Raw genomic sequence first — 15601 nt, forward strand, 5'->3', positions numbered from 1 at the left:
ATGTAAATATCTTATTAGTTCATTATTTTGGTACTGATTATATGTTGAAATGATCTATTATGTTGGGCTAACTAGTATTATTAAGCTGAATTTTCCCTATTAACTTTTTGAATGTGGTTTCTAGAAAATTTTTAATTTTGTAGCCCGTGTTGTACTTCTTTTAGACAACACTGGTACAAAAAGTAATAAAGGGGAAAAAATTAAAGCATACCTTTCTTTCTCCTTGCTCATTGTCCCATTCATCTTTGAACCCCCATAGGTAACTAAGATACTAATAATAGTCTTACCTTTGAGGATAGTAATTTCAGTGAGTTTTCGTCTTTAAATAATATTTTGGATGTTTTCCTAATTTTCTCCAAAGCACTTATATTATTTTGGAATAGAAAGAGAATATAAATATGAATAGAGAAGTTACATTATTTCAAAGTAATTTTTAAACTTTTTATTGATGATAAATAAATACACACACTTGCAAAGTATATGAGTATACCAAACACACCAATGATACCAAAAAAAAAAATGGAAATTTACCAGTACCTTGCCAACTGGTTGAAGGAAATTTACATTCCACCAGCAGAGAGTTCAAGAGTTCTGGTTGCTCCACATTCTCACCAACATTTGGTGGTTTTCACATTAGTTTAAATAACTTTTTATCTTGAAGCATTTTTAAATTAAGAAACTTACACATACAGAAGAATATGTAAAGCATATTACAACTTAGTAAAAAATAGTAAAAAGATCATATATGTACCCTGTGTTGAGTACTGTCTTCAGATTTGATGCTTAGTTAGGATTCAGCATATAGACACATGCATAGTTTATATTACAGTGGAAAGATACAAAGCAAAATTAGCCAAAGGTGAGGTCTAGAGGAAAGTAGGCACATGCTTCCCTGAGTCCTCTTCCCCTGGGGTCACAGGGCATACTTGATTCCTCCAGTGGTGAATTTTGATAGTATATATGAAGTATTGTCTACTAAGGAAATCTTTAGATACTCAGTGCCCAAAGCTTTTACTGGTGGCTGGTTACATAGGCACCTGCTTAATATGTTTTAAATTCCAGACTCTGAGAGACAAGGAACACTCAAGTGTTCCACATAATCCACATTGTACAATTTAGGCACATTGAGCCACTCTTATTGGTTCTGGGAATGATAGGAACTCTTCCAAATTCTAGCTTCTAGACACCAACATGAGCCAAACTTACAATCAAGCCTTATGAGGGTAGCAGGCCCAGACATGCTATATTTACTTTTTTCTGCACGTACGCATTTCTACATTAAGATATAAAGCATTCCCAGTAGCTTTAGAGCCTTCTGAGTGCTATCTCCAATCACACCTTTCTCTCCACCCTCTAGATGTCACTGTTTTTCTCTCTTGTGTGTTAATTATGTCATTGATTTTCTTTATATTTTTATGATCTCTCTTCATGTAACCCTAGCAAATTGTTGTTTAGTTTTTAAAAATTTAATAACCAGCACAAACCTAAAGCTGTGTGAAGATTGGGTGGTATTGCTCCTATTCATTGACTGCTTTACAAGATAAGCTAAGTGCTACCTGAAACTTGACCTGGAAGTCTCACATATGTATCCTGTGTTGGGTGACTCTAATACCTTCTTCAGATTTGGTGCTCTGTTAGATTCGCCATTCCAGGAATTTACAAGAGCCTTTTCTGGGAAAACTAATGAATATGGTCATGAGTGACTTATGGAAATAAAAGGTTTATCACAGTCAGGATTTCTGGCAGTCCTCTAGTGGGTAAATGTGGATCTCCTACCAAATGATGTCAGGGAGTGGGCTGCTTCTGTGGAACCCAGAACCAACTCTAAGGAAGAAGTTTAGTGCAACACTGCTGTGGGAAGAAACATGCCTTCAACTAGGTGTGGCACCAGGACATGGAAAGGCAAATGAGAACTTCATCAGCTGATGGTCAAGACAAGAACAGATAAAATTCAGTCCAAACTCCCCAGAGTGTTCTAGCCTTTGTTTAACAGCAGCTTCAGTGGTGGCCAGTATCTTGTTGGTAGCAGTCAGCATTTCTCCTTCCTGGATCACACTGCTCCTGACTGGACTAGTTGCCCTCTGTGTCTGGTGCATGATTCTTGAAGGGGAATCTTCTTTGAGCATCATCTGGGCTTTCCCTTCACCACTTTCTTGAATATTTAGTTTCTTGTGGCAAAAAGAGCACTGAACTAAAACAGAATCTGGTGTCAGGTTTGAGCCAGGACTTAGCAGATTCCTGACCATGAGCAAGTCACTGAACTCTGATCTTTTCATTTTCTTGAATAAAGGAAAATAACATCCCATCTCCTTTATATAGTTGTTAGCATCAAATGAGATAGTTTATGAAAATAGCTTTGTAAGTCTAAAGGCCATATATATTATTTTTCTATTAAAAATTGACTTGAAAGTTTTAGATGTAAGGGGCTATCAGAAGAAACTGATGTCTTTACTCTCACTGAGGATAGAAGGGTGAACTAGGGAGCTGGGGATATTGCTTAGTTGGTAGAGTGCACAAGGCCTTGGGTTCAATCCCCAGCACAGAAGGAAAAAAGAAAGGTGGGTGAACTAGGTGAGATCTTCCACTAGACTTTTATGCGAGGAGTTGTTATCTTTTTACCTGGACTCCCAAAACCTGAAGTGTTTACTAACAGATCTCTCTTGAGAAAAGAATGCATAATTAACTATTTGCTGTGTATCTGCCTATGCTTGAAGGAAGGAGAGACAGACTGTGTGTGATACAGAATCTGGTAATGTGAATAATATTTCTTACTGTGTGTTGTGTTCTAAAATTGGAAAGCCACTGGACTTGATGACCATGTTTTCAGTTCCATGATTATGTCTCTTATTTTTTCTCTTTTTAGAATGAATTGTCGGGTGGATTAAACAAAAAGCGTTTACAAATCTTATTAAAAGGCTATGGCGAATATCCAACAAAATACAGGTAAATTTTAAAATCTTTTAATGTTAAATCATTTTTAAAATTTTTCAAATTTCAAAATTTTCAAAAATTTTTATTCAAAATTATATTTTAATTTCAGAATGTTCATTTGGCGCTCTCTACTACAACTGCCTGAAAATCATACCGCATTTAGTAGCCTAATAGATAAAGGTACTCATGTGGCATTTCTTAACCTTCAGAAGAAATACCCCATCAAAAGTAGGAAACTACTCAGAGTATTACAGAGGTATGTTCAGCATATTGCAGAAATATATATATATGAAAACCTGTAACTCAAAACTGCAATGTTTTAAAATCCTCCCTTTGTAAAATATTGTTCGGTTACATTCTAGTTTGTTTAAAAAATAAAACTGATATATGTTACATATGAAAATTAGTTTGCACTGTGTTCTAGATAATAGAAATCTTTCAGATTATCTGTAAGAACTAAGCTGCATAGTAGAAAGAGCTTTGAATTAGACTTTTGTTATAAAAAGTTGTAGGCATAAGTAAGCGTAGGATAATATGATGACTATTCTCAATGAGGCCTGTCACCCAGCTCACTGAAGTATCCCATTGTCTTTCCCATTACTCTCATTATCTTAGGAGATTTTCTATGGTAAACTCATTCAAATCAGAGTCCAAACAATGTGCACATATGACATTTTGTTGATATTCCTAATCTATAGATTCTGATTCCCTCTTTTTTTCTGGACAGTTTATTTGTTGAAGAAATCAAAAGTTAGCCCACAGATTTTTCCATATTTTGGAGTTTACTAATTTGTTCCCATGGTATTTACCATGTTCCTCTTTCTCTTGAATTTACTTTAAAGTGGTCATCAAGCTAGGGTTCTGATCTAATACAAGATTTTTACTTTCTCTCTTTTAGTGTTTGTTTCTTTGTTTTGCAAGAAAACTTTGTAGGTGACCTTATATATGTCTGTTAGGAGGTTTACTGATTGTCTCTCTTTGGGAGAGGTTAATGGTCATTAATGATCCTGGCATAGGCCCATTACTTCCCCAGGGATCAGCAAAACACTGACAAAATCTAGTTCTGTCATTTCTTCTCTTTTTATGAACTGGGAAATTTTTTTAAAGAAAAATTTCTACTATTTGGCTATTGTATGATAGAATCTACATAGGAAAGGCAGGTTAAATGTGTAGTACTTTTTTTTTTTTTAATTTGCCAGTTTTCCAAATACTAAATTGATTATCTTAAAGCCCCTCCCCAAAGTGATAAATGTACTATTATAAATTCAGATTTAAATATATTGGCCTTTTCAGTGAATGTAGCCAGGAATGAATTCATAGTGATACTTTTCAATTCAAAGTTAGGATTATAAAATTTTTATATAGTTTCTTTGATTTTATATTTGTATCTTTTTCTCTGATGCTAAAAAATCCTGTATCCTGGGCTAGGTGCAGTGGCACACACCTGTAATCCCAGTATCTTGGGAGGCTGAGACAGGAGGATTGTGAGTTCAAAGCCAACCTCAGCAAAAAGTGAGGCACTAAGCAACTCAGTGAGACCCTGTCTCTAAATAAAATCCAAAATAGGGCTGGGAATGTGGCTCAGTGGTCAAGTACCCTTGAGTTCAGTCCCTGGTACCAAAAAAATAAATAAATAAAAATCTTGTGTCCTAACAGCATTGACAATAATTGCTTATTTTCTTTTCACATATACACACAATGGTTTGTAAACTGTGCTATATCTATATAATATTAAAAGCTATATATATATGTGTATATATATATACACACATGTTTATATATAAAATATAAAATAATGTGATATCTCCCATTATGATCACTAAAAATAGTTTAAAATATTTTTGAAGTTTTCTTATCCTTAAATATTAAATATCTTATCATATCCCACAAGGCATATGTAATCAAATTATTACTTAAAATGACTTGAAATAATTCCTATGGTAATACCACTAATTCACTGTACAGTGAGGTTAGTTCGTTTTATTTGTTTTCAGGTTTTTGAAATTTTTTAAATATAAATATAATTTAACACTTTCATAAAACATTTACATGTTTCTAAATCAGATCTACAAAACAAGGTATATTCGACAGTTTGCCTTCACCTTTACCCAGTGACCTCTCTTATAAGTAATCCTTTTAATAAATGTTATTCTATGTATATATGCAAATGTATTTGTACTCTAACTTCTTAGGTAAGTGGTTACATACTATTACACATTTCTGTACCTTGCTTTTTAAATTCAACACCATGTTTTGGGTACCATTTCCAAACAGCATATAGAAATATTCCTCCTTTCTTTTTACAACTGCATTGTACTCCATTGTATAAATGTAGCATAATTACATGACCTGTCCCCTGTTAAGGAATGTTTGAATTGTTTCTGATGTTTTGCTCTTACATGCATGCTGCATTAATTAGTTTCATCTGTAAGTCTTTATTTATCTTTGGGATAGATTCATAAATTTTGGATTATGGGTCAAAGAGTAAATATATAATACACTGCCCTTTTGAGTTAGAGAAAATAGCAGATCACTTTAAGACCTGACTTAAAAGAGACAGTACTTTATTTTTCCCATTTGGTCTTGCTTTCCTGATGTGCATAGGTCTGTACATCAGATGATGTCACAGTTCAGACATTTGTCAAAATGTCAGTGTGCTTTGTCATATTTTGGGGGCTTATATATTCTATGTTTGGTTAGAAATCCTTGTCATATCATCAAATGCAGAAGAAAGGAAAAGATGGGAGTATATAATTTTAAAAATGAATATTTTTATGCATTTCTCAGAAATAACAACTTCCCTAAGTTCAGAGAAAAAGAACAACCTTTTCTTTCTGTTAACATCTTCATTATAGGGAATCAAGAATTGGTTTTATCAAATAAATAAAAATAAATGAAGTAACCATTTAATTTCTTAAATACTGACTTGACAAAGGTAGCTGGTTTCTTTTTTTTTTTTTTTTTTTTTTTTTTTTTTGATTCTTTGTACACAAATGGGGTCCAACTTTTTATTTCTCTGGTTGTACACTATATAGAGGCACACCATTCGTGTAATCATGCCTGTACATAGGGTTACGATACTGTCTCAGTCCATTATATTTCCTTCCCCCACCCCTACTTATCCCCTCATTTCCCTCTACACAATCCAATGTTCCATAATAACTATACATACACATTTAACAAAAACGTGATCATATGCTATATACTGCTTTCTTACTTTTTTTCCTTTATAAATTTTATGTTTCTCTTTTTCTGGGTTCATATGGGTCTACCCCCTTTTAAAAATGCACATGAATGCATGTTTCAGAGTTTTATTTAAATTTCTCATCTTGTTAATTAAAATTTAGATTATTTTACACTTGTACAATAAAAAGTATTCTTATCCATATCTTTGTGTGACTAGGAATAGACTTCTAGAATCAGAACTACTGTTTAAGTCAGAGAGAGAGATTGAGACTCTTCACAGAATAAAAATTGGGAATTCACTGAATATGTAATTCTTAAATATAAACAATTAACATCCTTAGGAGAAAGCTGTCTGTTCTTAGGGTGATCTCCAGCTCTTTAGTAATGAGGGTGTTTGAAAACTGTAGATCCCATTGCCAGTTCTTAATCATGATGTTAATATTTTTCCTCCTGGAGTTGTCCTGGGTATCAAATAATAAAGGTTGTCTGAAATATGTTATAAACTTTATACTAGTTTTCTATTGCTGGCGTAATAAATAATCACACAGTGGCTTAATACAACACAGATTTTTTTTTTTTTTTTTTTTTTTTTTTTTTTTTTTTTTGTCAATGGACCTTTATTTTATTTGTGTTTCTGAGAATCAAACCCAGTGCCTCACATGTTAGGCAAGTGCTCTGCCACCGAACTACAACCCCAGCCCCCACCGATTTATTCTTACAGTACTGTAGCTAGGAATCCAGCGTGGGTCTCACTAGGCTAAAATCAGTGCTGGCCAGACCACCTTCCTTCTAAAGGCTCTGGGTGGAGTCCATTCCCTTGCCTTTCCAGCTCTGAAGGATTCTCGTGGCTTGATTCATGGCCCCCATCCTCCGTCTTCGAAATCAGCAGTGCTGGGTCCCATTGCGACTCTCAGACCACACCCAGGTGAGGTTCTCTGTCTTTAAGGATTATGTGATTGGGCCCAAATGGTCCAGAATAATCTCCCCTCCCACCCCCAAGGTGCTTAATTTAATCATATCTGTAAAGCCCCAGGTTGTGGGGATTAGGACATGGACATCTTTAGGGGAAGGGCATGTTATTCTGCTTGCCACATTCACTCTGAAGTATACTTCTTAGAACATAATTCACGTTTACATAATATTGAGACAGAATTAACGTAAGAAAGAGTAAAAGCTACTATAAAACTGCAATAATTGAAACCGGTGCTGATATACAAATAGGCAGAGAGTCTAGTTATAGTCCAAACTACTTTCAAAAATGAATTTATTGATAAAGATGACATTTCAGGGCAATGGAGAATAAACAGGATATTTAGTAAATGGCTTAGAATACCTGGAAAGCTATTTGAAAAAGATGTAAGCATACCTCATGTCTTACAACAGGGTAAATTCCATATGGATTAAAGAGTCAATAAATACTTTTAAAAAGAAAGGAAGAAAAAGGAAACCAGTAAAATATTAGTAATGTGGAATTAGCAATTCTGAAACTACTTTATATGTACCTTATAGGTACACTAGAGTTCACAAACAAGTATATATGGTGAGAGCCAGGTTTCTTTTTTTTTTTTTTTCTATTTATTTAGTTACATGACAGCAGAATGCATTTTGATTCATTGTACACAAATGTAACTTTTCACTTCTCTGGTTGTACACAATGTGGAGTCACACCATTTGTGTAATCATACATGTACACAGGTTATGATGTCTGTCTCATTCCACCATCTTTTCCTTCCCCCACTCCCTCCCCTCCCTTCATTTCCCTCTACACAATACAACATTCCTCCTTTCTTTCTTACCCCCTGCCCCACCCCGTTGTGTATCAGTATCTACTTATCAGAGAAAACTTTCGGCCTTTGGTTTTTTGGGATTGGCTTATCTCACTTAGCATGATCTGCAACTCCATTTGCCTGCAAATGCCATAATTTTATTCTTCTTTATGGCTGAGTAATATTCCATTGTGTATATGTACTATAGTCTCTTTATCCTTTCATCCATTGAAGGGCATCTAGGTTGGTTCCACAATCTAGCTGTTGTGAATTGAGCTGCTATAAACATTGATGTGTCTGTGTTGCTGTAGTATGCTGATTTTAAGTTCTTTAGGTAGAAACTGAGGAGTGGGATAGCTGGATCAAATGGTGTGTACCTTTTTGCCCACATACTCACCAACACTTATTATTGCTTGTATGTTTGATAATTGCCACTCTGAATGGAATGAGATGAAATCTTAGAGCATTTTGATTTCCTTTTCTCTACTTGCAAGAAATGAACATTTTTCCTATGTTTGTTGAACGATTTCTTCCATGAAGTGTCTGTATAGTTCCTTAACCCATTTATTGAATGGGTTATTTGGTTTTTTGGTGCTAAGTTTTTCAAGTTCTTTATATATCCTGGAGATTAGTGCTCTATCTGAGGTACATGTGGTAAAGATTTTTTCCCATTCCGTATGGAGAGCCAGGTTTCTTACTTTCAGAGAAAGAAATTAAAAATAAGCAAAAAAGGAAGGCTGGAATGAATCTTGTGGTAGCAGCTTAGAATTGCTGGTATTGGTTTTTAACATGTTTGCACAAAAATAGGTACAGAAAGAAATATATATGCATATTATGCAAGAGTGTTAGTCTACATACATATATTTCTAGCTCTGTCTGCTGACAAGGCCCAGAAGCAATGACACCCAGTGCCAAATCTTGGTTTCTGATCCTATCATTGGAATTGAGCTCCTTGAATAGTTGATTGTAGGACTAGGGCAGAGAAAATACATCTTAGCATGTCAAAGTGAGTAAGTGCTCAAAAACAGGTAGGCATGTCAGAGGTCACCAAACTCAACCTAAAAAAGAGTTTCTAGTTGCCAAACCTGGAATGATTTAAGTAACAAAATAAGTACCGGTAGCAATCACTTATAACTCATGAGTTCGTACTGATATAAATAATTGAATAATTGGGAAGAAGGGACAGCTCTAGTAAATGTAAAAGGAAGTAGAGAAATAGAAAGTCACCATTAGATAACTACAGTAATAATTACTACTAACCAGATCCTCCGATTGCTGCTAAAATTAGTAGGTAAAAGTAACAGGAGTTATAGGATATTTGCATAATCTTAAAGTATTTCCATAAGATAATTAATTACAAGTGGGAAATAGTAATATTATAGTAGAGAAGCTCAGTGGTTACCACTTTAACCAAGTAATCAAATTTAAAATCATTACTAGTAATATGTATTGATATGATGCATTATCACTTTTGTGATTTTCTTGCCAAAAATATAGAACCTCAGTCTAATCATGAGACAATATCTCAAACCCAAATCAAAATGGTATTCTCATGAAAAATAAGGAGAGACTGGAGTATTCCTCTTCTGGAAGAAACTAGAGAGACATTTAATGTTGAATCTTAGATTGGTGAAATGAAAAAGAAACCTTAGTGGAAAAATGTAAAACCAGGGTACACTCCATAGTAACATTGTATCAATGTTAATTTCTTAGTATCGATAATGTACCATATGGAAGATGTTTATGTTAAGGGAATTAGGTACAAGATATATGCAAAGAAAGCTACTGTTTTTGTGATTTTTAAAGTATGAAATTATTTCAAAGCAAAAAGTTTAAAAGAAACCTTAAAGGTATTAGAAGTAAATATCAGAGAATTACAATCCAGAGAATAATAAACTTGACTTATCGAGAAGAGATGGAGATGAATACAAATCTCAACATGTGAAAAAATTTCTAACCAAAGACACATGTGAAATGGAGAAAATACAGGTAAAACATGACAAATGAAAGGCTCGTTTCTTTAATATATGAAATGTTCACATAAATATGAAAAGGACTGAGCAATGAAAAAGAATTTAACATACATATCACAGCAGTGGATAAAGTTCTTAAACATGAAAAGATTCTGCTAATCTCCCTCATAATCAAATAAAACGTCATTTCTCACTTGGAAAGAAATGGTTGATAACAAATTCTGCCGACAAGTGTGAGAGAGCTGGCATCCTTTTCACTAATGCTGGGAATGTAATTCCTTTGTGGATGATAATTGGTTATTGGACATTGAACTCAGGAGCACTTTACCACCGAGCTACACACTCAGACCTTTTTATTTATTTGTTTTTTTTATTTTTAGGGTCTCACTAAGTTGGTGAGGCTGGCCTCCAATTTGTAATCCTCCTGCCTCAACTCCCAAATCACTGGGATTATGGCCATGCGCCACTGTGCCTGGCCTGGCTATTGAAATTACAAATACACATATCCTTTGACTCATCAATTCCACTTCTGGGAATTTATCTAAATTTGTATTACCACATGAAGAATGATGTACATACACTGATACTCAGCACAGCATTGTTTATAAAAGATGGGAAGGGTCTTAAAGGCCCAAGAATGGGAGTTATGTTAAAAAAGAAAAAAAGTGTGCCTGTGCAAAAATACCTGTCATTCACCTGTAAAATATTATGAGACTGTTGCTATACATATACTGACATTAACTATTTCCAACAGATTATTAGCTGCAAATGCAAGGTACAGAACAGTGTTTATAATATACTGTGATTTATGCTTTTAAAAAGAGGATTTATAATTAAATTGCTTTAAAGGAAGTAATCTAGTTGACAGGTAATAGGGACAGTTTTCACCAAATATACCTTCTGTATTGAAATTTTTATCATATGAGTGTATTGTTTATTCACATAAAATTTAATGACGTTATTGTTTTCTGGTCTTTCTTATTTTATTCACAGAACCCTATCTGCTTTAGCTCACTGGTCTGCCATCTTTAGCGACACACCCTATCTTCCACTTTTGGCATTTCCATTTGTAAAATTATTCCAGAACAACCAGCTTATCTGTTTTGAAGTTGTCGCTACTCTCATAAGTAAGTAGATAATGATTATAGAATGAACCAAGAATGGATTCTTATATATTTTCCTGATGTTTTGGCACCTTTGTGACATCTAGCAATCCTAGATTTCTCTACTTTTAAGTGAGGAAAGTGTGAAACAATCAGGTTTTGCACAAAGTGGACATTTAAAACATATGTAAACTTTTTTATTTACCAGAAAATTTGGATAGATAAATTTTAGAAGATATTTTTCACACTGGATTTGGTTATGAAGAAAGAAGCAGATCCCTCACTTACTGAAAGCATTTACTCTTCATCGGATTGTTGTGAGTTTGTAAAGCTCTGTGCACATAGTGCCTATTTATCTTTGTCATCTGTGGCTAACATTTATGTTGAACACTTTCTGTGTACCAGGCACTGATACATAGAACAATAATGTTTTATCTTTGTTCATGCATTTAATCCCTCACAATAATCCTAAGAGATAGATATTACCTCCTTTTTACAGATGAGGGTCCAAAACACAGAGTACTTAAGTTATCCAAGGTTAGGTTGGTGACAGAAAGCATCTGAACCAGGCAGACATATTCCATAGTCTGCTCCAGTTAAGGTCACTCCACCACCATCATCTGTGCCAGCAAATGGGTCATTATTTTCATATTAGTAAAATCAGGTTTGTTAAACTGAATCCAAATTCAGATGGATTTAACAAAAATAACTTAAGTATTTTAAAGCACTTAGTGTGTTTTTCTCATACAAAGGAGATATGCACTGAAGTATAATAATTAAAAATTCCAAAAAACAAAATTAAGATCCAGGCATTCGTATTATGACGCTGTAATTCCTTCCATGCTTTTTTTATTACATTGTACTTATTTTGATCATATTTTTATTGATCATTGGAGAAAGCATGCAGAAGAAAATTCATTAATTTTTTTCCTCTCCAGAAATAATCTTTGATAACATACTGATGAATTTCTTGTGGGCATTTACTTCCAAATTTCTAAATATGCTTGGGAAGCATTATTTATTGGCTATATAACATAATATTACAACTTATACCATAACTTACTTACCTTTCTAGTTTTTCTACACTTTTAAGCAGTTTGTTATTTAATCATTCTTTTATTTAAAATTGTGTATATTTCCCTGGTTTTTATAAATTTCTTAAGTGTTTTTATTCACTATAATATTCCATAGAACACATGTACTAGCAAAATCTATCCAAAAAAAGAAACAAAATTTAGGTAAGTATACAAGACTGCACATTCATTTCCAGTAAATCTTGTTAAATAGCTAACTTTCATGAGTATGCTATGCAATAGCATAAAGTGCCACACTTGTGTGTTTCCATAATGTCAGGTTTTGTTTTGTTTTGTTTTGATTTGCTTTTGGTACCAGGGATTGAACCCAAGAGCACTTTACCACTGAGACACATTCCTAGCCCTTTTTATTTTTTTATTTTGAGACAGGGCCCCACTAAGTTGCTGAGGCTGGCCTTGAATTTGCTATCTTCCTTCTTCAGCCTCCTAGTCACTGGGATTACAAAAGGCACACACTATAGTGTCTGGCCACAGTGTCAGTATTTATTGGATGGCTATAATAGATTCTCAAGGTGCATCAGTTTATTTGCTTTATTTCACCAAGTCCTCCTGGTTTCACTTGGTAATTGCAAATTTTTTTATTCCTTTCCATCGAAATGACTAATGTGTATGGCACTGAAATCGCACGTCACACTTCACACAGTTAGGTATCTGTTGGTTACAAAAAAAGCTGAATGGTAAAACCCTTTAAAGAGGCAGTGCACGTGAAGACATAGTGTGTGAGAAGGTGTACCATGTCAGAATCAGAACAAGTGCCCTCACTAGACATTACATCTACTGGCACTTTGATTTTGAGTCTTCCAGTCTCTAGACTGTGAGAAATCAATTTCTGTAGTTTAAAAACTACCCAGGAGCAGATTGACCGCAGACCGCCAGTGGAGAACCAGCTGCCTGCTGCTGCCTGGAAGTTCACTGTCACAGGACCTGCAGGTTTGATTACACGTGGCTGCCGCCATTTTGAGACAACAGCCAGGCTCTGTAGGACCCCTCGCCGGACTGACCGAGTCCCGTCTCCAGGATCCCTCAGCCCAACCGATCACTCCCTGCCTCTGGGGCCCTCACATCAACTGACTGCTCCCTGCCGCCAGGACCCCCAGACCAACTGACTGTGCCCTAACACCGGGACCCCAGACCAACTGATTGCACCCGGCCTCCTGGATCCCACAACCACACCAAACACACCCGATCTCCAGGACCACTGCCGGACCAACTGCATCCTCTCTCCAGGACCTCCAGCTGACCACGTCCACCCCTGAGCTGCAGCTCCCCATTTGCCAACACATTTGGAAGCCAGAGCAGCCATCTTGGATAATCCTGGAAGCCATATCCGATCTTCGGGTGGGGTGGGGCAAATCCCATCCTGAGACGCCTGTTGGAGGCTTGAAGCTCATTGTCAGGTACCTCTCATACATCAGGCTACTGAACACTGGGAGGTTTCATTAGTATATGACTATTATACAGTAGATTTTCTTTTTTCTCCTTTTTAAAAAAAAATATTTAAGTTTTTATTTCTTTACGTTTCTTGCTTTCTTTTCCTTCTGTTTACCTGTTCCCTCAGAGTCGCTTTCTCCCTTATTTACCTGATGTTATTGTCCCCATAGGGGCTATTTGGTCTAGGATTGCATAGTGTCTGACTTGGGCACTGCTAATATTGATCTCCCCTTAAAGAAAGGGTTTTGGAAACCTATAGGGCCACTATAAGCCTATAGGGGGAAATCTGCAATACCCCGGATCTGCAGCACTAGAGGGGAAGATACATGAACAACATGAAAAAACAAGGGAAGAAAATGATCCAAACAAATCTAGATTCTATAGTAATAGAATCCAATGACAGTATGTTAGAAGAAATGTCAGAAAAGGACTTCAGATTATACATGATTAAGATGATTCGCGAAGCAAAGGATGAGATAAGAGAGCAAATGCAGTCAATGAATGATAATACCAATAAGCTGAAAGAGCACCTGCAGGAAGCAAAAGATCATTTCAAAAAAGAGATAGAGATTCTCAAAAAAAAAACCAAACAGAAATCCTTGAAATGAAGGAGACAATAAACCAAATAAAAAACTCAAAGCATCACCAACAGACTAGACCACTTGGAAGACAGTGAAGACAAAATATTTAATCTTGAAAATAAACTCGCTCAAACAGAGAAGATGGTAAGAAATCATGAACAGAATCTCCAAGAACTATGGGACATCATGAAAAGACCAAATTTAGGAATTATTGGGATTGAGGAAGGCACAGAGATACAAACCAAAGGAATGAACAACCTATTCAATGAAATAATATCAGAAAATTACCCAAACCTGAAGAATGAAATGGAAAATGAAATACAAGAGGCTTACAGAACACCAAATGCACAGAATCACAACAGATCCACACCAAGGCACATTATAATGAAAATGCCTAACATTCAAAATAAAGATAGGATTTTGAAGGCCGCGAGAGAAAAGCATCAGATTACATATAGGGGGCGACCAATATGGATAGCAGCAGACTTCTCAACCCAGACTCTAAAAGCTAGAAGGGCCTGGACCAACATATTTCAAGCTCTGAAAGAACATGGGTGCCAACCAAGAATCCTATACCCAGCAAAACTAACCTTCAGATTTTAAGATGAAATAAAATCCTTCCATGATAAACAAAAGTTAAAAGAATTTACAAATAGAAAGTCTGCACTACAGAATGTTCTCAACAAAATATTCCATGAGGAGGAAATGAAAAACAACAATGGAGGTCAGCAAAAGGAGGAACTACCTTAGAGAAAAACCACTCAAAGGAGAAACCAAGCCAACTTAAAAACCAAAAATAAGCCAAATGACTGGGAATACAAATCATTTCTCAATAATAACCCTGAACGTTAATGGCCTAAACTCATCAATCAAAAGACATATACTGGCAGAATGGATTAAAAAGAAAGACCCAACAATATGCTGCCTGCAAGAGACTCATCTCATAGAAAAAGACATCCACAGACTAAAGGTGAAAGGATGGGAAAAAACCTACCATGCACATGGACCCAGTAAAAAAAGCGGGGGTTTCCATCCTTAGATAAAGTGGACTTCAAGCCAAAGTTAGTCAGAAGGGATAAAGAAGGACATTTTATACTGCTTAAGGGAACCATAAATCAGGAAGACATAATGATAGTAAATATTTATGCCCCAAACAATGGTGCATCCCTGTACATCAAACAAATCCTTCTCAATTACAAGAATCACATAGACCACAACACAATAATTCTGGGCGACTTTAACGCACCGCTGTCAACACTAGATAGATCCTCCAAACAAAATCCAACCAAAGAAACCAAAGAACTCAATAACACAATCAATAACCTAGACTTAATAGACATATATAGAATATTCCATCCATCAACGAGCGGATACACTTTCTTCTCAGCAGCACATGGAACCTTCTCGAAAATAGACCATATGTTATGCCACAAAGCAGCCCTTAGTACATGCAAAAAAATAGAGATACTGCCTTGTGTTCTATCAGATCATAATGGACTGAGTAGAAATCAATGACAAAGTAAAAAAAGGAAATTA

The 15601-nt window shown here is 35.4% G+C and overlaps 1 protein-coding gene across 1 annotated transcript in view; it reads left to right on the forward strand.

Annotated features, from left to right (window-relative positions):
* Positions 1-15601, forward strand: part of TBC1D31 (TBC1 domain family member 31) — a 99473-nt gene that overhangs the window by 44994 nt on the left and 38878 nt on the right. The window contains exons 9-11 of the mRNA XM_079144048.1: positions 2864-2943; positions 3041-3187; positions 10850-10983. Of these exons, the coding sequence (XP_079000174.1) occupies positions 2864-2943; positions 3041-3187; positions 10850-10983 (361 nt within the window). The remainder of the gene's footprint in view (positions 1-2863; positions 2944-3040; positions 3188-10849; positions 10984-15601) is intronic.

The sequence above is a fragment of the Sciurus vulgaris genome, assembly GCF_902686455.1.
Source record: "Sciurus vulgaris genome assembly, chromosome: 1".
Lineage (NCBI taxonomy): Eukaryota > Metazoa > Chordata > Mammalia > Rodentia > Sciuridae > Sciurus > Sciurus vulgaris.